At 45.6% G+C, this 19,553-nt stretch overlaps 1 protein-coding gene across 2 annotated transcripts in view; it reads left to right on the top strand.

Annotated features, from left to right (window-relative positions):
* arhgap24 (Rho GTPase activating protein 24) overlaps positions 1–19,553 on the top strand; it is a 454,853-nt gene that overhangs the window by 402,027 nt on the left and 33,273 nt on the right. Inside the window, exons 1-2 of one of the 2 annotated variants that reach the window (XM_059988690.1) lie at positions 356–874; positions 1,351–1,558. In XM_059988690.1, coding sequence (XP_059844673.1) covers positions 763–874; positions 1,351–1,558 — 320 coding nt within the window. In that variant the 5' untranslated portion in view covers positions 356–762. Of the gene's footprint in view, positions 1–355; positions 875–1,350; positions 1,559–19,553 lie in introns of those variants that run through there. The other variant, XM_059988689.1, reaches the window with a different exon arrangement.

Raw genomic sequence — 19,553 nt, 5'->3', positions numbered from 1 at the left:
ACCCTTCTCCCTCCCCCTCCCTCTCCCTCTCCCCCTCCCCTTCTTCCCCTCTCTCCCTCTCCCCCTCTTCCCTCCCCTCTACTCCTCCCCTCCCCCTCTCCCCCTCCCCGCTCCCCCTCTCCCCACTCCCCCTCCCCCTGCTCCCTCTCTCCCCCTCTCCCCCTCTCACCCCCACTCTCTCTTCTCTCTCCCTCCCTCTCTCTCCCTTTCTCTCCCTCCCCTACTCACCCTTCTCCCTCCCCCTTCCCCTCTTCCCCTCTCTCCCTCTCCCCTCCCCTCCCCCTCTCCCTCTCCCCTCCCCTCCCCCACTCCCCCTCCCCCCCTCCTCCTCTCTCTCTCTCCCCCCTCTCACACCCCACTCTCTCTCTCTCCCTCTCTCTCCCTCTCTTACATTGGCACTACTTAAGAATGTCAAAGAGATCATTAACTGCCTGCTGGAAAGCTGCCGCATGTGACTAGACTGCAGCTGGAAGTCAGCTCTCCTTTTGACTGAATGTTTTCTGCCTCAGTCTCACTGCTGGAGGCAGTAAGTAACGTGGACAGAGCCAGGAGCTGGAAGTGTCCCTCTTAAAGATGTCAGGCAGAACAGCGAGCGCACACTGATAAGATTTTCATGCTTGCCTTTGATGAGCAGTTGCTTGTGAACCTTCACCATTTCGTTTTTTCTACCTTTTGGCTTGATAATAATCACAGTGGCTTCCAGTTTGAACAATAGTAAATGTGGACAACGTGTGCAAAACAGACAAAATTGAACACTTTGCAATGCCTGAGAATAAGAATATTATATTTTGTACGACTAATGCTTTGACATATCCCACACTCCTTCCAAAAACTACTTACAGGAAAATTAGACGATGCTTTAGCTTCAGAAAAGGTAAGTTTTGCTGAGCCATGATCCAGATTGCAGTTGTTTAAAAACACTGAAGTCTGTCAGTCTGTTTGTTTGTATCGTATCAGCTGTGATTCAGTGTTTCTACAAGTTTAAAATTCTTTACACAAAAAGATGGGTCACCTTTAAAAATAGTGTTCCTGTCTAATTGTTGTAAACTTGAAGGTCGATCAGAGTGGAGAATTAATCACAGGCTAGTTATTTAGATTCAACGATTAACTTTCCATTGCAGTGTGTTACATATGATCACAGAGACACATACTTTGTATGATGAAGATTTTATAAACAAAAAGAATGAAGCAATGTCTTTAAATAGATGTTGACTTTGAAGGCCTGATGCTGTTCCATCATTTAACAAATGATTTAAACATTGTGATTGTATTTCCTGATGAGTTGACACTGCTGCATAGCTTGTTAAATATAAGCTTCAACGTGGAACAATCTCATTTTGTGATTGATAGGTATCTTTGGCCAGCGGCTTGAGGAGACTGTCCGATATGAACGACGGTATGGCATGCGCTTGGCCCCGACACTTGTGGAGCAGTGCGCGGACTTCATCCGTCAGCGAGGACTGAAGGAAGAAGGTCTTTTCCGGCTACCTGGTCAGGCTAATCTAGTGAAGGAGTTGCAAGAAGCCTTTGACTGTGGTGAGAAGCCATTGTTTGACAGGTAAGGATTCTGGCAACCTTTTGTAGATGTGGTATCTATTATTTTCTGGACGCTTGGTTTGCTCTCCAACTTTCCTTTTCTTCCTTGAACATTACAGCCTCAATTTCATGACCATGTCACTCGGAACTCCTTATTTTGAACACTTCAGTAAACTTGCCAAAGTACCAACAGGGCTTTAGTCAAAGTCACTAAATATGTTCTGTGTTATTGTAATGAAAGTAATCTGTTCCACTTTTCTTAGAATATCTTCAGCCTTTGATGTGTCCTCTTTCTCCAGTCCTTATTCAACATCAGCCGTTCATTCCCTCAGTCCCAATTCCCAACCTCCAACTTACAATCACCTCTGCCGGCTGCAGCTCCTAGTCAGTCGGTTGCTCCAGTCCAGGCACCAGTCTTGTTACGCTCTCTGTAACCAAAACCTTTTATTCAGTACTCATCTATTGGCTTACCTTGTATTACTTCAAAGCACTGATGTAAGGAAATTATCTGTATGGATGGTATGCAATTCAAGTTTTTCACAATACTATGATACATGTGACAATAATAAACCAATTTACCCAAATTTACCCTTTCTCATTGACAGTATCGATTTTTCCTTCTGGAAAACCAAATCTCTCCCCCTCCCCTATTCTTCTATTCCCACTCTGGCCTTCTACCTCTTCTCACCTCTAATTTGATCCCCTCCTCCTTTCCTTTTTCCTATGGTCCACTCTCCTCTCCTATCAGATTCCTTCCTCTCCAGCCTTTACCTTTCTACCCACCTGACTTCACCTATCATCTTCCAGCTAGCCTCCTTCCCCTCCCCCTACCTTTTTATTCTGGCATCTTCCCCCTTCCTTTCCAGTCCTGACAAAGGGCCTCGGCCCAAAACAGATTGTTTACTCATTTCCATAGATTCTACCTGATCTGTTAAGTTCCTCCAGCATTTTGTGTGAATCACAATTTTATAGGATGCTGTTTTTATAAACACACTATTTAAGCTTAATGATTTGATTTTATGAAAGATTGGGTAAGATAAAAATATTGTATTGTGGCGCCCCATTTCCTAGCGTATCCGAACCGACTCACAATTAGATAGCCTACGGAGGTTTGCGAGCACAGAGCTTTGGAGCCTCTACGCCATGGGGGGCCGGTTGACAGAGGCTTAAAAGTGAGGCTGAAGTTTTCGAATAAAGTTTTTTCCTTCGACTGCAGTTACCGACTCCGTGTCGTAATTTTAGCGCTGCGTGTAGCACACCGCTACAATTGGTGACCCCGACGGTCCAAACAATTTTTGGACCAGAAATGACCGATGCCGCCTCTGTTCATGCGGTTTCGTTGAAACTGCCAGGTTTCTGGACACAGCGCCCGGACCTATGGTTCCAGCAAGCCAAAGCCCAATTCCACGTTCGCCAGATCACCTCAGAAGACACCCACGTGGTGAGCTCCCTCGACCAGGACACAGCGGCCCAGGTCGCGGAGTTCGTACAGTCGCCCCCGGCAGACGGCAAGTACACGGAATTCAAAGCCCTGCTCCTCAGGACTTTCGGACTCTCATGGCGCGAGCGGGCTGCCCGTTTACTGCACCTGGATGGCTTGGGCGACAGACCTCCATCGGCTTTAATGAACGAGATGTTGTCTCTGGCCGAGGGACACACAGGCCTCATGTTTGAGCAGGCATTCCTGGAGCAGCTGCCTGAGGACATACGCCTGCTGCTGTCCGACGCGGATTTCAGTGACCCCCGGAAGGTGGCAGCCCGGGCGGACTTGCTGTGGAACGCCAAAAAGGTGAGCGGGGCGTCCATCGCACGGATCTCCCAGCCCCGCTCCCGGCAGCAAACCAGTCCAGGCCCGGCCGCAGAGCCCGCCAACCCCTGGCCCAATGAACACTGGTGCTTCTACCACCAGCGGTGGGGTGCAGAAGCCCGCCGTTGTCGCCCGCCCTGCAAGTTCCCGGGAAATGCCAGGGCCAGCCGCCGCTGATGGCTACGGCGGCTGGCCATCGGGATAGCCTCCTGTATGTGTGGGACAGAAGGTCGGGACGCCGGTTTTTGGTCGATACTGGGGCTGAGATCAGCGTTTTACCTCCGACGAGTTACGACACCCGCAGCAGGGCACCGGGTCCCCCCCTGAGGGCCGTGAATGGCAGCACAGTAAGGACCTATGGCACCCGTCAGGTGCAGCTACTGTTCGGCTCCAGCCAGTTCACGTGGGACTTCACACTGGCCGCCGTAGCCCAACCGCTTCTGGGTGCGGATTTTTTGCGGGCTCACAGCCTGCTGGTCGACCTGCCCAGGAAGAGACTGGTACTTGCCGAGACCTTTCAGACGTTCTCCCTGGGTGCAGCCCAGTTGCCGGCCCCTCACCTCGGCTCCATCACGCTGTCCGACAACAACTTCACCAGGGTCCTGGCGGAGTTCCCATCGGTTCTGGCACCGCAGTTCACAGCAGCCATGCCCAGGCACGGCGTACAGCACCACATCCCGACCCAGGGACCACCCCTCCATGCCCGTGCTCGGCGGCTTCCCCCGGACAAGCTCCGACTGGCGAAGGAGGAGTTCCAGAGGATGGAGGAATTGGGGATCATCAGGCGGTCCGACAGCCCATAGGCTTCCCCCCTGCACATGGTGCCCAAAGCGACGGGGGGCTGGAGACCATGCGGCGACTACCGCAGGCTGAACGAGGCTACCACACCGGACCGCTACCCTGTGCCGCACATTCAGGACTTTGCGGCAAACCTGCATGGCGCACGGATCTTCTCCAAGGTAGATCTCGTCCGGGGATACCATCAAATCCCGATGCATCCTGACGACGTCCCCAAAACGGCTCTCATCACCCCATTCGGCCTTTTCGAGTTCCTCCGCATGCCGTTCGGCCTGAAGAATGCCGCACAGACGTTCCAGCGGTTAATGGACGCGGTGGGACGGGACCTGGACTTCGCTTTCATCTATTTGGATGACATCCTCATAGCCAGCGGCAGTCGTCAGGAGCATCTGTCTCACCTCCATCAACTCTGCGCCCGACTGAGTGAATACGGCCTGACAATCAACCCTGCCAAATGTCAGTTCGGACTCGATACCATTGACTTCCTGCGCCACAGGATTACTAAAGACGGGGCAACCCCTCTGCCCGCTAAGGTAGATGCGGTCCGCCACTTCCCCCGACCCACCACGATCAAAGGCCTTCAGGAATTCGTAGGTATGGTCAATTTCTACCGCCGCTTCCTGCCTTCAGCTGCCCAGATCATGCGCCCCCTGTTCGCCCTGATGTCGGGTCCGAGCAAGGACATTACCTGGGACAAGGAGTCCACCGCCACTTTCATTCAAACGAAGGAAGCTTTGGCGGATGCCGCAATGCTAGTACATCCCAGAATGGACACCCCTACCGCCCTCACAGTGGACGCATCTAACACGGCAGTCGGTGGGGTGCTGGAGCAACTCATCGCAGGTCGCTGGCAACCCCTGGCGTTTTTCAGCAAACACCTGCGGCCACCCGAGCTCAAATACAGTGCTTTCGACCGGGAACTGTTGGCGCTCTACCTGGCAATCCGGCATTTCAGGTACTTCCTAGAAGGTCAGCACTTCACCGCGTTCACGGACCACAAACCGCTTACCTTTGCGTTTACGAAAGCGTCCGACCCCTGGTCGTCCCGCCAGCAACGCCACCTGTCCTATATCTCTGAATACACGATGGATGTCCGGCACGTCTCGGGTAAGGACAATGTCGTGGCGGATGCGCTCTCTCGCCCTACCATTCATGCCCTTTCCCCAGGGGTAGACTTTGAGGCACTGGCAGAGGCACAGCAGGCGGATGAGGAGATTCCGAGTTACAGGACCGCAGTCTCCGGTCTGCAGCTCCAGGACCTCCCCGTGGGCCCGGGTGAGAGGACCCTACTCTGTGACGTCGCCACCGGCCAGCCCCGTCCAGTCGTCCCGACAGCATGGCGGCGCCGCGTTTTCGACTCCATTCATAACTTGGCGCATCCCTCCATCCGGACAACTGTCCGGATGGTTTCCAGCAGGTTCGTTTGGCACGGACTCCGCAAACAGGTCAGTGAATGGGCCAGAACGTGCATGCACTGCCAGACGGCCAAGGTGCAGCGGCACACCAAAGCCCCACCACAGCAGTTCCATCCCGCCCACCGGCGTTTCGACCACATTCATGTGGATATCATGGGCCCCCTGCCAGTGTCGCGTGGAGCGCGTTACCTCCTGACTGTCGTGGACCGGTTCACAAGATGGCCAGAGGCGGTCCCGCTCACTGACACCACCTCCGAATCTTGCGCCCGAGCCCTGATCGCCACCTGGATATCTCGCTTTGGTGTACCAGCCCACATTACCTCCGACAGAGGCGCCCAGTTCACCTCCAGCCTGTGGTCAGCTATGGCCAGCCTTTTGGGGACTCAGCTGCACCACACAACTGCCTACCACCCACAGTCGAACGGGCTAGTGGAGCGTTTCCACCGTCACCTGAAGTCGGCCCTCATGGCCCGCCTGCAAGGAGCCAACTGGGCGGACGAGCTTCCCTGGGTCCTACTCGGCATCCGCACAGCGCCCAAGGACGACCTGCACGCCTCGTCGGCCGAGTTGGTTTACGGCGCGCCCCTGGTCGTCCCCGGGGAGTTCCTACCAGCCCCAAGGGGGCAAGAGGAAGAACCCACAGCAGTCCTGGGCAGACTTCGCGAGAAGCTCGGTAACCTGGCCCCCATACCCACTTCACAGCATGGGCGGCACCCGACCTGCGTACCCAAAGACCTACAGGACTGTAAGTTTGTGTTTGTACGAAGGGGCGGGCATCGGCCACCGCTGCAGCGGCCATACGAGGGGCCGTTTATGGTGCTCCGGAACAACGGGTCCACGTTCGTGCTGGACGTTGGGGGGAAGGAGGAGGTTTGCACGGTGGACCGCCTCAAGCCGGCCCATGTGGACCTGGTGCAACCGGCCGAGTTTCCGGCGCCTCGGCGCAGAGGCCGACCTTCCAAGCAGGTTCTGGCCCAGACTGTGGACATTGGGGGGTGTATCGCCGGTTCTGGGGGGGGGGTTATGTGGCGCCCCATTTCCTAGCGTATCCGAACCGACTCACAATTAGATAGCCTACGGGGGTTTGCGAGCACAGAGCTTTGGAGCCTCTATGCCATGGGGGGCCGGTTGACAGAGGCTTAAAAGTGAGGCTGAAGTTTTCGAATAAAGTTTTTTCCTTCGACTGCAGTTACCGACTCCGTGTCGTAATTTTAGCGCTGCGTGTAGCACACCGCTACAGTATATCTTTTAAAAATTGTTATTAACCCTATTATGCACTACACTTTTTTCTAGTGGTGTACCATAATATTTTGCTGAACATATTCATTGTAAACAAAATGACTACTAAAATATGTAAATACTTGAGTGAACTTTTGAAACTCATAATCGTTGTGGTGAATAAGGCCTCTGCGTTATTCTAAAGGAGACTGCAAATGAAATGGTGATGCTAACTTCACATTAGAGCAGACCTGAATCCTCTCTGGGCTATTAGGATTTTGAACCAATCAGCAAGGCATTCAATCCTCTCTCTTATAAGTATTTACTAATCTCCAAGCCTCAGTAAAGCATCTGCTATAGAAGATGCATGAAAAGGGCTTCAGATTGATTTGATGAACGGGCAGGATCTAATGAAATCCATTCAATCTCCCTTCTTATCAATCTTATTGTTAATCATTCATAAATCATCTTATTCCAACAGTAAAATACTATTTAACTATATGTTTAAAAACCATAAGAGCTTGCTGAAAGTTCCTTGCAGAAAAAATGATACTACAGTATTTCAGCAAGAGTCCTTTTTTAAATTGACCTCTACCAAATGAATTTTGAGGCGTAACTTGAAAGTGAGAACACTGATGTCTGTGTTTGGCAACATTGAAACATTAGCTTTAAGGCATCGCAGGGAATGAAGATACATAGAAACGTAGAAAACCTACAGCACGATACAGGCCCTTCGGCCCACAATGCTGTGCTGCACATGTACTTACTTTAGAAATTACCTAGGGTTACCCATAGCCCTCTATTTTTCTAAGCTCCATGTACTCATCCAGGAGTCTCTTAAAAGACCCTATCGTTTCCACCTCCACTACTGTCGCCAGCAGCCCATTCCACACACTCACCACTCTGTGTAGAAAAACCTTATCTCTCATCTTCACTGTACCTACTTCCAAGCACCTTAAAACTGTTCCCTATCATGTTACCATGAGTCAATCTAATTAAAAATGGATAGCAGTTGAGAGAAAGGAAATGAGGGAGGATAGTGTAAATATACAGGGAAGTTTGGTGATAAATGAAAATATTTCAGTATTCAGGACAGGATGGTTGACAGAAGTAAATAAACAATACAATTTAAGAAAACAATAATGCCTTGAGAATATGGTTTTGAATTTTTGTGTCGCATACTCCACTGGAATCTGATTAATTTTTACTTTAATAAATTATATTGTAATGAACCACATACAAAATACATAACTGAAATGTTGATGAAAAATATGCAGGGAGAGTTAATGCTTAAACTGCAAAATGAGTTGCCATGGCCACTAACACTATGTTACATCAAATAGTGAGCCTTTATTTGATCATTAATATTTGAACAATGTGATTAAAGTATGTCTAATACAGCTTATCTTAACGAGATGAGATTGTACAATATTATTTTCAACTGAAATACAAAAGTAGGCCGTATTGTTTTGGTCCAGTCAAGTTGTACTGTGCCTGGTACGAAAACAGACCATTCCAATTTACCGCCATACATAAACATAGACCATTATGTCCCATTGATAATGTGTTACTGGGGAGACAGTGAAGCCTCATATCGTAGAACTGAGAGGAGTTCATCCTTGAACTTCGTTAATGTTATTCAGGTGAGGAAACAATAATTAGGTGTCTTGATCAGAGCTAGGCCATCAAATTAAATAAGCAGGACTGTTTTGCAGATTCAGACAGTGCACCCCTGCTCTCTTCAATGTAATGGAAATACAAACAAATTACAAGCATACTTTGGTTGACCCAGCAGACCTTTAAGAAAATTCTTGGTTAACAGCTCAAGAAACAAGGAATATTAGTCATTGTGAATAACTTTTCAGGAGGCCAATCTGAGATGGGCACAGGTTGAAACAAGGCCTGGGCCTATCCCAGACTTGGTACAGGTCTTTTCCACCATGGAGCAGCCCATTAACTAATCCCAATCAACCATATGCCTTGTAAAATTGGCTGTTGTGCCTGAACACTTAGTCAGGATTGAGTTAAATCTGAACCTGAATCATCCCACTGTTGGCCAATCTGAACCTGACCAATGATGAGTATTTATGACGAAGGGTCCTGACGAAGGGTCTCGGCCCGAAACGTCGACAGCGCTTCTCCCTATAGATGCTGCCTGGCCTGCTGTGTTCCACCAGCATTTTGTGTGTGTTGCATGAGTATTTATATTGTGTTATGTTTTATAATTCCAAACCATAACATTAATTGAAATAAAAACATGGGAGAAACCCAGGAGACTGTGTCTTGGTTTTGTTTTACTTAGTGAGGCATATGACATGGTGGCATGATGACATATGCCATTCACGTACTTTTACTTATAACCCATATTGAATTATTTAAAATGTATAATTTAAGCAAATGAGTGCTTAATCAAGCAGTATATTTACAATATTACTCAAATATTTTGTTCACTCTCGCTTTCATTCCTGACTGCAGCTTAATTGCATCTCTCACTGCTGTTTCCATGGATACAGCAATTTCAACTGCTTTTCAAAAATTTGAGTTGGACTTCAGTTAGGAGCCATTTTTGAATGATTTCTCATTGACTAAATGATCTCTCGATGCATCGATAAGCCCACCACCAAACTGACAATGCTCAGACAAGCTCTTCAATTCAGCCACATATGCTGAAATGGACATCCCTTTTCTTTGATTCCACTTATGAAAATTAAATCATTCCTTAATCAACAATGGCTCCAGTTGTAAGTGTTCCTACATTACTTCCACGATTTCATCAAAGCTCATTTCAGCTGGTTTAGTTGGAGCAGTTGAACAGCTAAGAAAACTGCATGCTCTTCCACCTAATACACTCAGCAAAACTGGCACTTGTTTCTCATTGGCTGTACCATTTACTTTAAAATACTGCTCAATTCACTCAGTATACATCAGCCAGTTTTTTTTGTGCAATCGGGTGTGCCTATCTTTCTGATATAGCCAGCCAATTCTGCTTTTTTGGTCGTGATTATTATCACCCGATACTCACTGTTTATGAGATGTAAAGTATTTTCTGCTTTTTTTTATTATTTTAAATTAATTACTTAAAGAATGTGTAATCAGACAATGTATTTACAATATTACTTAAATGTTACTGAAATATTAAATACACGGCATTTTGCTTATACGATTTTGCTTGATTTGTCTTAGAGGCATTTGCAGAAAAGTGACGAGAAAGGGCTCGTTACACTGTGATGAAAATCAGAGGAATTCTGCAGTAAAAGTGAACAAGTCTTCTAGATCTGGAAAGCACTCAGCCAGTACAACATGCCATCTGTCAACCCAAACAGAACCCATATGTTTTAGCAGAAAGTAAACCCAAAACTGAGCCAGGTCCCATCAGCCTCAAGTTATATAGTTAAATTTTGCCTGCTTCATTGTTCTTAAACTTGTCCAAGATTTAATTAGATTCTAGTTTCCCTTTAATATGTGTAAAGTTAGAAGCACAAAAAAGTGCTCTCAGAATTGGAATCTGGCATATGTTATGAAATTAGTTGACTTTGCTGCAGCAGTACAATGCAATATATACTAACAGAGAAAAAACTGAACTACAGCAAGTATATATATGTATATATAAAATAGTTAAACGAAATAAATAATGCAAAAATAGAAATAAAAAAGTAGTGAGGTAGTATTCATGGGTTCAATGTCCATTCAGAATTCCGATGGCAGAGGGGAGGAAGCTGTTCCTCAATCATTGAGTGAGTGCCTTCAGGCTTCTGTACCTCCTTCCTGATGGTAGCAATCAGGCGATGGCATGTCCTGGGTGATGGGAGTCCTCAATGATGGATGCTGCCTTTTTGAGGCATTGCTCCTGGAAGATGTCCTGGATACTATGGAGGCTGGTGCCCATGATGGAGCTGACTTAAGTTTACAGCTGTCTGCAGCTTATTTCGATCCTGTGCAGTAGTATTACTACCCCGCCTATACCAGACAGTGAGAACGCACTCCACAGAACATCTGTAGAAACTTTGCATATTCTGTGTTACAAAGTTCTCATTATAATTTTAATGTCTGAACCTGATCCAAAACTTAACCCCTAAATGGTAGTATCCATCCTTCAAGGTTACATTTACAAGGTTATGATTAATCCATTCAGAGAATGAAGGTTTAGGTACATTTGAGGTATCTTACAATTCATTGCACGTGTACATTAGTTGCAAATAAATGAGCTAAAGATTCTAACGCTTCCGATGTTTATTTTACTAAATTGTAAGCTGTATCCAGCAGCTTATAGAACTCTGCTCACTCATAATTGAGATTGGCAAAAAAAAACTTCTAAAAGTTATGCATTTAAAAGAGGCATCTTCAACGAGGAAGATGGAAGAAAATAGTAGAAGTAAGCTCAGAAGTTCCCACATTTATCGTTGCTTTCTCCACACTCCCACAAGTACGACCCTTTGCTCAGTGACCTCGCCTCTACACAAGTTTTGTGGATTTGAGCTCTGTTTCGGAGATTTCACTGATACACTGAGAATGTGTTGTGCCATTGGACAGTATTAAACAGACACCCCATCTGCCTTCTGATGTAATGTGGACAATTCTGTAGATATTAGCTTATCTTTCAACTGTGCCCTATAATATTATTTACCTCTTTACTTTTTGTGTAACCTTGCCGTGTGGAAATTTGCTGCTTTTTACAGAAACTACTTTCTTTAGTTGGTTGTGAAGTGGTTTGCACCGGCAATAAAAGAAACGATGTAAACTTCAATTCCATTATTTATGGACATCACTCTGCACACACGTGCAATACAGAATTTTATTTACATTTAGGGCACAGTAGTGTAGTGAGGCGGTGTGGTATCTTAGTGGTTAACACAACGCTTTACAGAACAGGCGATCTGGGATCAATTCCCGCCACTGCCTGTAGGGAGTTTGTAAGTTCACCCGCAACTGCGCAAGTTTCCTGCCACAGTCCACAGACATACCAGTTGGTAGGTTAATTGGTCACTGTAAATTGTCCCCTGATTAGGCTCGGATTCAGTTGGGTGGTGGGGTCAAAAGGCCTATTCTGCACAGTGTCTCGATAAATAAATGCATCATTTACAAATAATCAATGTAGAAAAAGTTGGTGAACAATCGTCTTGCCAGCCTTGTTACATATCCATAACACACTTATTGAAGCTCTCTTTCATTGTCCAAGTGTGACAAACTGAGCTGTGTTTTGATTTTCCCGCTGACCCTCCCACTGGCGAACACCCATCAGTAAACATTGAAACTGAAACAATAGGCCAGCTGTTGTCTTCCTGACAACTATCAGTTCACATTCAACAGATCTGAGTGATAATCATTCATACTTAACTTCCAGTTACTGTCAGCTCCATTAACTTTCCCCACTAATCAATGTTGAAAGCCAATGACCTATCTTGATGGAGCTAAGGATAAAGCGTGCGAATCAGAATCCAATTTAATATCACTGATGTGTTGTGAAATTGTTGTTATGCAGCAGCAGAACATTGCACTAAATTCCGGTATGAAGTATACATATATATTTTAAAGGTTAAATTAAATAGGTAATGCAAAACGGAGAAAATTAAAGCAGTGAAGTAGTGTTCAGAGTTCAATGTCCATTCAGAAATCTAATGGCAGAAGGGCAGAAGCTGTTCCTGAATTGTTGAGAGTGTCTCTTCAGGCTCCTGTACCTCCTCCCTGATGAGAGTTGCCCTTTTGAAGTAGATGGGAACTTCTGACAGTTACAGTGAGAGATTGAAAATGTCTTTGAACACACCAGCCAGTTGGTTGGCACAGGTTTAGAGCCTTTCCAGGTACATCATCAGGGCCTGTCGCCTTGTGAGGGCTCACCCTCTTGAAAGACGTTCTGACGTTGGCCTCCAAGACAGAGATGACAAGGTCACTGGGTGCTGCAGGGACCCTCACAGCTGTAGTTTTATTCTGCCTTTCAAAGTGAGCATAGAAGGTGTTGAGCTCATCTGGGAGTGAAGCATCACTGCCATTCCTGATGTAAGGTTTCACTTTGTAGGCAGTAATGGCCCACAAACCCTGACAGCATTGACGTCCATCCAATTCCACCTCTATCCTCAATTGGAGTTGTGCTTTTGCTTGAGAGATAACCCTCCATGAATGGTACCTGGCCTTCTCATATAGTCCTAGATCATCAGGCTTGAATCTGACCCTCAGCAGACTATGAACCTCCTGGTTTATCCACCGCTTTTGATTTGGGTCTGCACGCACTCATCCACCCAGGTTTTAATGACGTCAGTGACAATTGTGGCGTAGTCATTCAGACTCGAAGATGAATCCCAGAATACTGTCCTGTCCACCAACTCAAAGCAGTCCTGTAAGGGTTCCTCCACATCCCTTGTCCAAGCCTCTTGGTCCTCACTACTGGTGCTGCGATCTTTCGTCTCTGCCTATACTCAGGGAGTAGAGTACAGCCAGCTGATCAGACTTTCCAAATTGTGGGCATGGGGCGACATGGTAAGTGATCTTGATGGTAGTGTGACAGTGGTCCAGCATGTTGACGTGAGAGTCTCTGCAGTACTGGAACTCCAGAGTAACACGTTACAAAAAGCTGAAGGAGGGCAGGGCAGGCAGCATCGCTGGAAATGAATAAACAGTCAATGCTTTGGGCCAAGACTCACTTTTCAACTGACTTCTAATGACCTTGCTAAAAGAGGACACAGACAAACCCCCTTCCCCAAAAAACAGCTGTAGCACTCTCTTGCTAATGCTAGAATGAGGGGAGGACAGAGAGGGCACTTTAAACTTGAACTTCAAGAACAGAGAAAAACCTTGTGAATATATGAATATTAATATGAACAATAGAATTCATCACAAAATTATTAAGCTTTAGCATCACAAGTTCAATCTCAACAAGATCTATTAGATGTTGCAAAAAGGGGATATGAAGGACAGAGAATGTTGGCAGAACATTTTGAAAACATAAACACTTCATTCTATTCTCCTGGGGAAAAAGATGCCCTGCCACCTCTGATGTCTACCCAATGATTCCCGTGAAGAGTGCCTGACTGACTGAACATCAGGCAAAAAACAAGTTGATTCAGGAAAATTGATGTCCATGTCAGGTGGTGGATTGTCTGCTGACAATCACTCTCTCTGCCTGTCCATTAAGAATGGAAACTTGGGGGAAAGTAAAATTCAAAGTAGATTTAGTATCAAAGTACGTATATGTCATGACATACAACCCTGAAGTTCATTTTCTTTTGGGAATACTCAATATATCTGTAATAGAATACTAATCATACTGGAATCATTGAAAGACCCCACCAGCTTGGGCATTCAACCAGTGTGTAAAAGACAACAAACCAGAAATAATAAATAAATAAATAAACAAACAAACAAACAATAAATATTGAGGTAGTGAGTATGGGAACATTTCAATGAGGTACCTGAGGTTTTTGAAGCAGTAAAGGCGAGAGAGGGAATGCACTCAAAATCTTTGTGTTGATGGAGATTGTGCAGATGTTTTTGCCAATCCAAACTGACTGGGATCTACAAGTGAGGAAATCCAGGATCCAATTGCACAAGGGGGTTCTTGGAGCTTATTGATTAGTTTTAAGAGGATGATGGTGTTAAATGCCGAGCTGTATTCGATAAAGAGCACGCTGATGTGTGCATCTTTGGTGTCCAGGTGTTTCAGGGTTGTGTGAAGAGCCAAGGTAGTATCTGGTATCTGGTAGTATCTGCCTTTGATAGGCAAATTAGAGCAGATCCAGGTTGCCACTCAGATAGGAGCTGATATGCTTCAAAACACTTCATCACTGTGGATGTAAATGCCACTGGGTGATAGTCTTATAGACAGGTTACCGGGCACCAGTATGATTGAAGCCAGCTTGAAACAGATGAGTATCGCACACTGCTGGAGCGAGAGGTTGAAGATATCCGTGAATACCCCAGTCAGTTGGTCAGCACAGGTCTTCAGCGTTCAGCCAGGTACTCCATCCGGACTGGATGCCTTCCTTGGATTCGTTCTCTTGGAAGGTGGCCCGCACATCATCTTCTGATACTGAGACCAGAGGATCATTGGGAGACATGGGGGTGCATGATCTGTGATCTTTGATCTGTGTTTCAGTGATCAAAACAAGCATAGGAGACATTGGGCCCATCTGGAAGTGAAGTTCTGCTGTCTACCTATGTTGTAAGATTTAACTTTGTAGGAGGTTATGGCATTCAAACGCTGCCACGGATGTCGAGCGTCCCTCGTTGATTCCGGTCTAGTCTGCAGTCTCCACCTTGCTCGAGAGACGGCTTTCCAGAGATCATACCTGCACCTCTTGTAGCATTCTTCATCTCCAGACTTAAAAGCCTCCAACCTGGCTCTGAGCAGATTCTGGGTCTCATTGTTCATCCAGGGCTTCTGACTGGGGAAAGCCGTCAACAAGTTCATCCACAGCCGTTTTAATAAAGTCTGTAACGACCCTGGTGTAGTCATCCAGGTACTCAGATGAGCTCTTGCACATGAGAACTCCAGTTGCAGTCCACTGACTCAAGGCAATCCTGTAACGGTTCCTCGGCCTCCTGCGACCACTACTAGGTTGTCTTGGTCTCTGGAACCTTGCTCTTTCTGCAGGTAGCAGGAGTACACCCGAGTGATCTGACTTGCCAGGGTGAGGTCTCAGGAAGGAACAAAAGGCATTCATTATTGCAGTAAAGCAGTGGTCTAGAGTGTTGGGACCTCCGGTGCAACAGGTTATGTGCTGGTAATAACTGAGCAGAGCTTTCTTCAAACACATCTGGTTAAAGTTGCCAGTTATAATTTGAAATGTGTCAGGATGAGCCATTCAGTGTATACAATGAGGTATTCAACAGTTCTGTGATTCTTAAAGAAATAGTTGCAATTCTATCAGTTTTTGTAGTAGAATAACAATATTTCTTTATTGTCCATTTGTAATGTACAGCCATGTCAAAGCCTACACATAGTCACTCCACAGAAGCTGTGTCAATTTCATGGTGAGCATTAATAATTCTGTTGTATTCATAATGTCAAAATCCAGGCTACAGTAATTCATGTTTCCATCTGTCTGTTGCTCTCTCCAATGATCTGAGGAATTTTGATAAGCATTTCTTTAAATCCAAACAAACTTCAAATGTGGTGATGTAATTTCAGACTTCAGTGTCTTGTAAACAAGAACTCTGTGCAACATCCGCACATCCCAGTTAAAATGTCAATTATGCCAACAGTCCATGCACTTGATTTCCCCTTTGCCCTTCCCCTTCAGTCTAAAATGAAACGGAATACTCTAAATACCAGTCCTCCTGTCCTGGGCATTGACAAGGCAGGAAATTGATAAATAGCCATCAGCAAGACCAGTGAATCAGAGACAAAAGGTTTTCATCCCGATACGGTAAGGGAAACAATAATCACTTACAAAGAAGAGATTTCCATGAGGGTCCTGCAGAAGAGGCATTAAATTACAGTCATATTACTAAAGGGAAGTAAAATGCAAACAGATACAGGAAGCAACAGGCCCATTAGTTCCTCCTGCAGGCTGATTTGAAAAAAAAGAATTGATTATGGAAGTAATCTTGCAGATTAACTATATGGTGGGTTGCAGTTAACATGGCAGATTTCATCTAGTTGAGGAAGAGCTTCTTCTCCCAGAGAGTTGTGTAAGTGTGGAATGCACTGCCTCGGAAGACGGTGGAGGCCAATTCTCTGGATGCTTTCAAGAAGGAGCTGGATAGATATCTGATGGACAGGGGAATCAAGGGATATGGGGACAAGGCAGGGACTGGGTATTGATAGTGAATGATCAGCCATGATCTCAGAATGGCGGTGCAGACTCGAGGGGCCGAATGGTCTACTTCTGCACCTATTGTCTATCATTAGAACATAGGATCACAAGTTCAAAATCATAAAATCCAAATTTAGGACTGATACTGGAAAGCTCCTTAACATTGAAAATGATCAATACATCGTGTGGTCCTCCAGATAGATACTGGAAATGTAAAGCCTCGAACTGTTTAAGGAACAATATTAAAAATACACGTGTATGGAGCAGTGACCTTCACTTCATGAACTACATAGAGTCATAGAACACTCCAGCACAGAAACAGGCCCTTTGGCCCATCTAGATTGTGCTGAACCATTAATCTGCTCAGTCCCATTGACCTGCATCCAGACTATAGGCATTCATTCCCCTCCAACCTATACAAATTCCAATATACTTTCTGTCTACCAGGAGTAGATAATTAAATAATCCAACCAAGGCTACTTACAGGAAAGGTGGAAATAAGGTTGAAAGATTACAGAGAAAACTTGCATGGATATTGCCGGGTCTGGAGGAGCTGAGTTATAAGGAAAGATTGAATAGATCTGGACTTTATTCCTTGGAACATAGAAGACTGAGAGGAGATTTGGTAGAGGTATACAACATTATGAGGGGTATAGGTAGGGTAAATGCAAACAGACTTTTCCCTTTGAGGTTGGGTGGGAATACAACCAGAGGTCATGGGTTAAGGGTGAAAGGTGAAATGATTAAGGGGAGCATGAATGGAAAGTTATTGTGAGAATGTGAAATAATTTGCCAGCACAAGTGGTGCACGTGAGCTAGATTTCAACGTTTAAGAGGAGTTTAGATAGGTACATGGGTGGTAGTGATATGGAGGGCTATGGTCTTGGTGCAGGTCGATAGCAGTAGGCAGTCTAACTGGTCCATGCTATTCCTGAATTATTGAGTATGTGGCTTCAGGCTTCTGTATCTTCTTCTTGATGGTAGTAATGAGAAGAGGGCATGCCCTGGGTGATGGGAGTCCTTTAATGATGAATGTCACCCTTTGAGACATCGTTCCTTGAAGGTGCCCTGGATACTATGGAGTTAGTGTCCATGATGGAGCTGACTAAGTTTACAACTCTGTGCAGCTTACTTCAATACTCTGCAGTAGCCCCAACCCCACCCCCATACCAAATGGTGAAGCAGCCAGTTAGAATGCTCTCCACGGTACATCTGTAGAAACTTGTGCACAGTTTTGGTGGCTTACCGAACCAGTTCGCAGATTATTATCTGAATAGTGATGATCAGGCTGAAAGTTCACAGTTGTTTCTGACATCTCAAATGCTGAAAGGAACCCACTTTCTTGCTGCTCAGATCAATTACTGTGCATTTGAAAGGATTATAGATTTTGCCAGCCTTGTACTTCAGTAGATTTGATACCAATCTATAGAACTTCGCTAGCATTCTATTAAAGCTGTGTGAAAGTGATTAGAGTCGTAGAAAAGTACAGTATGGACCATTTAAACTGCATCCTCCCATCGACCTGCACTGGGACCGTAGCTCTCCAAACCCCTACCATCCATGTACCTATCTGAACTTACCTTAAACTTTGAAATCAAGCTCACATGCAGCACTTGGGCTGGCAGCTCATTCCACACTCTCACAACCCTCCGATTGAAGAAATTTCCCCTCGTGTTCCCCTTAAGCATTTCACCTTTCCCCCTCTAGTTGTAGCTCCACCCAACCTCAGTGACAAAACCCTGCTTGCATTTACCTTTTCTATACCTCTCTCAATTTTGTAAACACCTATAAATTTTTCCTCTCAATCTTCTATGTTCCAAGGAATAAAATCCTATCCTTTTCAATCTTTCCTTTAACGCAGCTCCTCCAGACCCGGCAACATCCTTGTAAATTTTCTCTGTAATCTTTCAACCTTATTTACATCTTTCCAGTAGGTAGCCTTGACTGGATTACTTAATTTTCTAATCCTGGTAAACAGACAGCATGTTGGAATTTCTGTGTGTTTCTTCCTGGGCCTGGCTAAGGATGAGTCCTTGGGTCAGGAATGTACACAAGAGACGGTCGACTGTGGCCACTCTTCCATAGTCATGTCTGTGTGCAAAGGAACATAAGACCTCTTCTCTCTGTGTTTTTGCAGCCTTCAGTGTCTCGTCATTGCCACAAGACTAGTTTACCTTAGAATGTCTGTCTTGCTCTAAAAGACGTGGAAACGTGTAACTTTCCCTCATCGAAGGAGAACCTCGTGCATCTCCTGCATAAGGTGGGAATGCTGCGATGCCATGATTAAATTTGCAATCCAGAGGGATAGTCTGCTGGTCCAGATTCAGATTCATTAAGTGTGGGGGTCATACCATGCATGTCCACCACAGTAGGAATGCTAGTATTAGTAATGGTGCCATTCCTTTTCAACTGTATCGCTGATGTGAACCTCAGAGAAAGAAATCTGCCAATCCGGCCTTGTGAGACTCCCAAACTCATGGCTGTGATTGACTTCTAACTACCCTCAAGAATGGCTCCGAAACCGACTTCACTCAAGGTGGCCGATTGGCTTGCCATTGTAAATGAATGAAATGATTATAGTCTCTTTTAGTATAAAAAAACTACCTTTCAGTTGCTACCTCCCACAGGTCAGGCAGCTAATTCATGCAATCATTGCTTAGATAGTGTAGCCTGCAATGTTGCTCCTTATTTCACCATTGGCCTGTATTGACAGGACAGTGACCGATCCCAAAGATGAGCTTTGAAGAAAGGGCAGCAAAAGGAAGGCTGAGACATGTATCTTGTAAATGTAGACAGCTTAAAGACATTAATTGTGCAGGTTGTAAATTTATCAACAGCCTTGTACAATATTTTGGAATCCTTCACTCAAAATGAATGCAAACTTCCATATGCACTCATTGGTGTAAACTGGAGACTCAAATAGAATAGGTGAGCCCACAGGACCATTTTGTACTGTGGTAACTGCAGTGGGATTGAGTATGAACTCATGGCATTATTGTCATTGTATTTTGTGCTTACCTACCTTCCTTC

Source organism: Hypanus sabinus, chromosome 14 (genome assembly GCF_030144855.1).
Source record: "Hypanus sabinus isolate sHypSab1 chromosome 14, sHypSab1.hap1, whole genome shotgun sequence".
NCBI lineage: Eukaryota > Metazoa > Chordata > Chondrichthyes > Myliobatiformes > Dasyatidae > Hypanus > Hypanus sabinus.
The sequence above is the reverse complement of the archived record's forward strand: the minus strand, read 5'-3'. Positions and strand labels throughout refer to the sequence as shown.